This window comes from Fragaria vesca, linkage group LG5 (assembly GCF_000184155.1).
Source record: "Fragaria vesca subsp. vesca linkage group LG5, FraVesHawaii_1.0, whole genome shotgun sequence".
Classification (NCBI taxonomy): Eukaryota; Viridiplantae; Streptophyta; class Magnoliopsida; order Rosales; family Rosaceae; genus Fragaria; species Fragaria vesca.
This window is the reverse complement of record NC_020495.1, coordinates 24534513-24543423: the sequence shown is the minus strand read 5'-3', so window position 1 is coordinate 24543423 and position 8911 is coordinate 24534513. Positions and strand designations below refer to the sequence as shown.

The following is an 8911-nucleotide window of genomic DNA, read 5'->3' as shown; positions in this document are numbered from 1 at the left end:
TGTCTTATTTGAAATGCTGATTCACTTACTTGCTAACTTATGCCTAACACATGACTACATACAGCCAATCACAAGTGAAAGTCTGAAAACCTCAATCAGACTTGTGGGTTGCAAATAGTTGCTGAGTGAGCAGCTTAAACTTGGGCATCAAGTTTAAAAACAACTGCAGACGCTTGAAAATAAACTTGAAGTGTTTTTACATTAATAGGTGGCAGCAAATTAACAATTAGATAGATAAGAGTCTAACTAAGATAGGCTAGAGAAGCTACAGGTGGCTGATTACTTTTCCTAGTATAAATAGAGGTATTCACCTGAGGAAATAAAAAAAAGGTAGAGTTCAGAAACATAGAGAAAAGTTAGAAGAAGAAAGAAACTAATGGAGGTCTGAAGCAAAATACTAGTATCTAATAGTGAAATTTCAGTTTTGGTAAAACAGGTTTGAGGTAGGGGAAGTTATGGGGAATCTCTTTGTTTTATAATCTTATTATCTTGCTTTGGAATTGTACATGTTGTTTGTTAAAGATGGTTATTATGTTTAGTTTTTCATCATATTATTATATGATCTTGTGTCAATATCATATTACTATTTGATCTTATGTTAAATAAGAAATGAATGAAGTTATGGGGTTGAGGCTATTACTTGAAAAGGACCAACAGTTGTCTGCCTTTGTATACATATAGGGAGAGAAGCCCTTTCAATGTTATATTGATAAAATGATCTCATGACAAAAAGACACTGGTGACCAAGGATAGTACAAGAGTACCAATTTGAAAACTTAACCTATATATGTGCATACATTATTTGTTTATTGAAATGACATGAGATTTGATCTACTGAGTTTATAGCTCACCCCTTTATGAATTTGTGCAGATGTTACTCTTTAAGGGATAAAAACTTAATACCTAGAAGGGATGAAGTCTACGAGGAGTAAACTATGACCTGCTGTTTTTAAATTTCTATTTGTGTAATAAGGCTTAATCTATAAGTTTTCCTTCCTGTTTGTTGTAAGAACAATATTTATGAAATAAAGTTTACTCCTTTATTAAGTTACCTCTGATTCAAAGATTTTCATATAATTTTTACTTGTCCAAGGTTCTCTTATCCTTGACAAGTTGAAGTTATTCACATCCTTAATTACTCGGAAAAGAACCATATTTTTTTAAAAAAAAATTTCGACTTAGGGTGTGACACAGTTGTTGGTACTCTTGTACAATCCTTGGTCATCAATGTCTTCTTGCCATAAGAACGTTTTGTCAATCAAAATTGAAAGGGCTTCTCTCCCTACATATATACAAAGGCAGACGTAGCTGGTCTCTTTCAAGCGATAGTCTCAACCCCATACTTCATTTATTCCTTATATTACATCAGATATGATGATGACACAAGATCAAATAATAATATGATGAAAAGCTAAACACAATAACCATCTTTAACAGCAGCATATACAACTCAAAAGCAAGATAACAAGTTTATAAAACAAAACTTGAGATTCCCCATAACTTCCCCTACCTCAAACTTGTTTTACTAAAACTGAAACTTCACTACCAGATTCTAACACTTTCTTCAGACCTCTACTAGCTAGTCTTTTTCTACTCTAAATTTTCTCTCCTGGCTTTCTTTCTAACTCTTGAACTTCTCTACTTGTTAATACTTCATGTGAAGACCTCTATTTATACTAGTGAATGTGCTTGTCAGGTATATCTATAAAAATAAATTGAAATTCATGTTTATCTGCAAACAACAATTTTCTACTTATAGTCCAAGTTTTAAACTGCTCATTCAGCAACTATATGCAAAACACAAACAAAAGTGAGGCTGCACACTTTGGTGTAGGGTAAAAAGTGTAAAACATGTGTAAATCATATGTAACGTTGTGTCACACACAAGCTTTCTACTTGGATACCAAGTTTTAAGTTGCTCATTCAGCAATTATATGCAAAACACAAACAAAAGTGTGGCTGTACACTTTGGTATTTGGCATAGGGTAAGAAGTGTAAAACATGTGGAACTTTGTGTTTTGTGTCACACACAAGCTTTCTACTTGGAGACCAAGTTTTACGATGCTCATTCAGCAACTATATGCAAAACACAAGCAAAAATGTGGTTGTACACTTTGGTATAGGGTAAGAAGTGTAAAACATGTGTAACTTTGTGTCTTTGTGTCACACACAAGCTTTCTACTTGGAGACCAAGTTTTAAGCTGTTCATTCAACAACTATATGCAAAACACAAGCAAACAGGGTAAGAAGTGTAAAACATGTGTAACTTTATGTCACACACAAGCTAGCTCCTAGGTGATTCAATAAGTAAAACAAAATAACATCATATGTGTAATTATCTCTTTTTCTGATTAGTATGTAATGTTGCAGGTCTAATCAAATGGTTCTAGCCAAAAGCAACAAATGAAAGAGGGTATATCTAACCGGAAATTTTGTAAGATGTGAGGCAGCAACATTTAAAGAAATCATGAAGCACAAGTTTACAAATAAGGCACATGATCTAATGTAGCTTTAAGAAAACATGTACTAATATCAAGTGTTCAATACTTTGCAGCTATATGTATTTATCTTTGTTTGAGACTAGGCATAGTTTGTATGTTGAACAAAAACTGTGTTATGTTTCTATAAAGCTTATTTGTAAAGAAATGAGAACAATACTATACTCAATTTGTTTTTAAGTTCTATTAACTACTTGTTAATCCTCATTTAGTTGAAAAGATTTATTTTATTTAGCTCTAAGAAAAACTTTCTCTTTCGTTACAAAAACAATCAAGGAATCACACATACATCTATGTATATAAATAAATCATATATAGTCTAGATAAATTATTTACAGAAAGTTCGAGATTTCACACTTTCCAAGCAATAATGGCAGAGGAACAAGATTATTCTATTTCTCCATCTGTTTCTACAATTGTCTCAACTGAGGCTGAAGGTAATCCTAATCTTTGTCTCACATCTGTCTTACTCAATGAGTTCAACTATTTGTCTTGGTCAAGAGCTATATCTCTTGCACTTGGAGGGAAATCAAAGCTTGGACACATAAATGGAAGTGTTCAACCTCTTGAGCAACTCACTCCCACATTTGAGGTTTGGCTTGCCAAAGATCTGCTCGTTATGTCTTGGCTTCTCAACTCCATGGAACCTGCTATCTCTGATATTTTTAGTTTCTCAGAATTAGCCCTGGATCTTTGGAAGGTTGTAGAAGAGATGTATAGAAATCAAATTGTTTGAGCCCAGTTGTGGTATCAGCATCTTGCACATCCTTGTTTTATCGAGTTTGATCTAGTTTGCTCAACATCTAGATCTAGTTTGATCTACTTGTCGAGTCTAACTGAGGTTGATCAATAAATGTTTTACTTATCGATCTTTGTGACCGATAAGTACCTGGAGAATAAATTTTGGAAAGAATTTATCAAGAGTATTAGTAGGTACTGGGTATTTAAGTTTACAATACTAAGAGTTCATGAGATTTTTAGAGTATATTCGGATGTCTGAGATATTTTAATAACTCTCCGACTTATAGAGAAATTTTTATGGGAGAGAGAAGGTTTGAGAGAGAATTCGTGGAGGCTAGAGACAGTGCCTCCACTGATTCTGATATACGCGAATGAGACCGATGATTTCTTCTATCTCCAGCCTCGCCTGAGCATGGGTTGGGCAAGGTCTGCCCTTCCATCCATGTAGCATCCAGTGTGGAAGTCATTTCTGATATGGGATCTATTCCTCTCAAACATGTCCAACCCGCCCCCTTGACCTGACTTAAGGTCTGCCCTTCCATCCATGTCTTCCATCCATGTAGCATCCAGTGTGGAAGTCATTTCTGATATGGGATCTATTCCTCTCTAACACGTCCAACACGCCCCCTCAACCTGATATAAGGTCCGCACGTGGAATGAATTAGGATGGAACAAACCAAAGGACATTTGGTGACAATCCAATCGAAACTTTCCGATGGTGAGATAAGAACCCCGAACCGGGCGATAGAATGAACACAAATTAGGCCAATGAGAATGGGAGAATCAATTGGAGAGGGACCTGCTCTGATACCATGTTAAACAGCGACAAACGTGTCCCGTGAAACATCTTTTACTGATACTTTCCCAACTTAACCACCTTTAGATGTTGGGTTTTAATCACAAAATACCTTGGTACTGATGTGCTCATATTATCCTATATTTATATGCCTCCTAATTTTCGTATTTGTGTTTAGTTCTCTTATTTGTGATTGATTTATGTTAATTTAGTGTTTTTGTAGGTTTGTATCGTAGAGAGAAGAAAATGGAGCTAAAATGCGCAGATAAGGATTGAAAGGTGACAACAATCCCAAGTGCCAGAATCTGCCTGTGCAAAACGTACTACTTCGCCGAATTACTGGGAACGACTCAAATCGAATCAAATTATGAGCCTTATATCATTGGAAAGCTACAAAAGTCTATTTTCTGTCGAATTTTACGGATCTCGATTTCGATACATATGGAGTGAGTTATGATTGTTTGAATGAAGAAAGGTCAGATCAGAAATCTGCTCAAATTTTGCAGACATTTGTGGAGAACTCAAGTTTCGTGTCACAAGACCGTCAACCCTAAAGCTTCAAGGACAATAATGCAGATGAAAATTCAAGGAGTACATGTATTCCTAGTTCTACAAGAGATATCTCAAGGTTTTCTCATTCCATATCAAGAAAGGAGTATGAATCTAAATCTTACAAGGAAACATGAAGCCAAAGATGAGCAGTAAACTTCTTTATATAAAGGAGCACAAATTTCACATGAAGAGGGAGGTCTCAGAAGCACATTGAAGACGCCTAAAGGAGCAGAGACCATCCATCCATCCATCTTCCCCTTCATCCCCTTTCCATGTTTTCTATGTTTTACTTAGTTCTTTTGTTAAACCTTTTCTAGAGTTAGGATGATGCCCAAACATGATTGTTTATGTTTTTTATGATTGATTAATTGATTTATAGTTTCTTTTTGATGAATTCTTAGTCATTATTTTAATCGATGCTATATGTTTGAGTTCTTTGATTGATCACCTTACGGCTTTGCATCTAGTAAATCAGAAGATGAATTTGAGGCATATTGTCGTAACTGAAGTAATGGTTTGCATGATTCTCTTGTTTTTTAGAACGTAACGAGTCTTACATGTTAAATTTATGCCGTTAGTGTCGTACCTGAACTTAGATACGGGAATTGTCATCTAGAGAAATGAAAGAGTTTGTTAGTTCCATCAAAGCATAAATATGACTGTTAGTTTAGATATTTCATAATTTGAGTTGAACTAATATCCATGTGGGAACGACAACCCTTTTTCTTTCATTCAGTATACTACATCCACTTTATATACTTGCAGGAATTCCTTCAGGTACAATTGAATATGATCCACTCATTTATAAGTTATATTTTATTTGCTACTTTTCTGATGTGGGATTTATTCCTCTCCAACATGTCAGTGGTCCATAGTATTTCCAAACTAGTGGAAGAGCATTAGTTTGTGATTATTTTATCAAAACAGTAAAGCTAGAAACGATGATGAATGTGTGAGGGAGTTTAAGAGCTTGATATGAGTACACTTGCTTTGGCATTATGATTAAAACCGGCGCTGGGAAATAAGTTCAAAAACTAAAAACATTCTTTTATTTAAATCCATTATGCTGACCATAAATTATAAATATTCACAACATTCCCAAAATCTCTGTGAGCAGATATGAGCTTTGGTGTCTTTGTAGATGGTTGGCCTTAACTTAGAACTATAATTTGACCCCAAAAAAAAAAAAAAAAAAAAAACCTTAGAACTATATGATAATTATCTGACTGTTCTCCTTTTTGCCTACGCCTGTTCTGCAGCTCATGATTGTTAGTGGATCATCAGTTTCATTTTTAATAGTCACTTAAATGGTTCTAATAATCACTACTTGAAAACACATCAGAACTCATATTAGTACGAAAACAAAAATCAAATCCCTTCAAGGAATCCAAAGGAGGGAAACTCAACAAGCCCTAATCTGAACATAAGTCATCTTATTTTCTGTCTTCCATTCTTTCTTCTTCTGTCACAAGTGAGATGAATTCTTGCAAAAACCAAAAACCAAATCAAACTTGTGACAATTCAAGTCTAAGACACAACAGTAAACTAGTACTTCAGATTCATAAACCAAAGTTTAAAACTGAAAGTATACAGCGCTTTGGAAAGAAAAAGGGACTGTTGGACTAGCTTTCAGCACATAAAGCTGCATAAAAGTCACCATAGTTATCAGCAACACAATACAGCAACCTACAGTGGGGTGGTGCAAAGTAATATACCATAGTTATCCATCTAAACATAACTACAACAATTGGCCGAAGGAAGGAAAAGAAAAAACACGCAGACTCAACTACAACAGTTGCTGCTCTTCCAACTCCCCAAATTTGGAAGGCGTGATATACAGATGACAACTGCTAAAGCCTGCCTGCATTTTTCCCACAACAGATGTAAAGTTCTTCCAAACAAAGCTTTTGCCATCAATTTGGAAAGAAGTTGTATTTGACAAATAGTCCGAGTCAATTCTAACAGTCAAGCATTTCAAGTCTTAGATGGTGCCCAACAGGCAGTACCAAACATAATTCTACCCTTCCAACCTGGCAGCATCCAGTGGCCATCTTCATTAAGCATAAAATTCGGGTGATACTCCATTTTTACCTTATCCTTTATTTTGTTCACAACTTCATAGTCCAATGGCAGCTGTCTGAAGCCAGCCCTCCTGTTTCGAATGTGCCACTGCTTATATGTTTCGGGCCTCACAATTCTTTTAGTGCCCTCACAAGCAACTATATTCAGAACTTCACGTTCCATAAACTCTTTCTCAAACCACAATCTCATCTGATCTTCGCGAGGAAAAGTAGTATCCAACAAATCAAACGATGCAGAGAAGTGGAATAGTGCCTCTCGGAAGCGTGGAACAAAGAAGGGTGCACCATGGGATCCATTAACAACACTTTGGACAAATATATCAGGATTCAACTTTCTAATTAAATTTAGAACAGTATCCCTTGGACTGTTTACCATAACTGTCTCATCAAGGAGGTACTTAAATCGGCAGAGACAATTAACAGCAAGCACCTCATTTCTTTGAACTTTAAGGTCATCAATTTTGAGAGTTTCCCATTTCTTGGCTATGGCATAGTACTCAAAAGGAACATTAAATCGCTTACAATAATTTGCCAAGCGATGCCCTGTCTCTTGGACTGTTTCTTCTGGTTAACAACCACTTACGGTAAGCTCTACCCCTGTTATGCGTAATTTGGGAGGTCCACCAGGTCTTCTTGAGAGGCGATGAATGAGAGCAGGCCATTGAAAACCTTGCCGGATAGCAAAATCTATTATATGAAGTGTTTCTGCTTTCTCAGCAGACTTTATTATCATATGGTTTGCAAAGATCATCATCATCTTCATGAATGGGCAAACTGCAATATAAGCTCGGTAAAACTTCGAAATATCTGCACCTGACACTCGTTTAGTACTTAAAGTAGTATGGATCCAAGTAGTATATAGTTGAGTTCCAGTGCCAGCCAACCGCGCTTCAAGAGCATTTGCAAAGCAATGAGCCAACCTCTGAGTATAATCACCAAATGGGGAAGAGTGCTGCCTAATTTGCTTTAGTAGCTCACTAGCAGTCCCTCGATCATCAACAGCAACAGCTTCTGCACATGAAATCAGAAGACGCCTCAAATCTATCACTTCCTTCTTGTTGCCTCGTTTCATGCCACAAGCCTTCTGACTGACTAGCACATCCTGCTGCAGGCCATTGTTAGCTCCATTCTGACAGACTTGATCCTCGTTACTCTCGACCGCCTTACAGCTGAGCAACGCCTTCCCGAAACTATCAGACAGCTCACCCTCCACATCATCCATATAAACCGCCGATTGCTTGTTAATCTTCCCATCCTCCAAATCTATCTCCTCCCTCTGATGACTCGTCTTTCCTCTTGAACCAACATGAACATGCTCACTGCCATTCTTCTGGGTCGTAACAATCACATTTCCTGCCTTACTATTCGCCACAGCATATGTCTTGTTGCCCTCTGCAGTAATCAACTGACCTCTAGGAAGAAACTTGCAACCATCCTCTGCCCCTCGGTCAAATTGCACTAACAATTCGTTCTTACTGACCGCATCAGGAACCATAAGCTCACTCCTATAAGAACCCACCATCACATTTCCATTTCCATACTCATTTTGATCAACCCAATGAGGGTTTTGGTCTTGGGAAGTTGAGCACTTCCCTCCTCCAATAACCTCATAAAGAGACTCCTCAGTGGCTTGAAGAACCAAAGGGTCATGGAACATGCACGGCTTTGGCTCCATGTCCTCCTCCATAAGCACCTTGTTTATGTGCTTGATCACACTATCAGAAAACTCACCATCATCTGCTACAGGGCTAAAGCTCGATATCTATGCACCAACTTGAGGAGGAGTGTAGAATATATTAAATATATTTACTTTTCTTGTATGTGTAGGTTGAATATTATGTATAGGTGTAGGAAATATTTTCTTATTAGCACTACAATTGTATCTCTATATAAACCTCCTATATGGAGAAGAATAATACATTGAAGCATACCAAACCATATTGAATCCTTATTTTCTACTTGACATCAGAGCTTGCCAGGTTCGATCCTTTCAATTTACACCCAAAACACCACAAATCGCTGCGTACCAAAAATCTCACAAATCACACACAAATTCTCAAATCCCAAGACCAAACCTGAATCCCGAATCACACTACAAACGAATCGTTACAAACAAAATCATAATTCCCGAATCCTTGTATCTCAAAAACCAAACCTCCAAAATGGCACACCAAATCAACTACCATACCACCACACCATGCCGGTCTCCATGCAAACCAAATTCATATGCAAACTCAAAATGT

At 36.8% G+C, this 8911-nt stretch overlaps 1 protein-coding gene and 1 pseudogene across 1 annotated transcript in view; one reads left to right on the top strand and one right to left on the bottom strand.

The window, feature by feature from the left end:
• The window catches only part of LOC101298328 (auxin response factor 17-like), a 3427-nt gene extending 2495 nt beyond the window's left edge, over positions 1-932 (top strand). The window contains exons 3-4 of the mRNA XM_004301740.1: positions 437-443; positions 872-932. Of these exons, the coding sequence (XP_004301788.1) occupies positions 437-443; positions 872-932 (68 nt within the window). The remainder of the gene's footprint in view (positions 1-436; positions 444-871) is intronic.
• A 5629-nt stretch (positions 933-6561) lies between these two features.
• LOC101298031 lies at positions 6562-8854 on the bottom strand (annotated as a pseudogene).
• Positions 8855-8911: the final 57 nt, after the last annotated feature.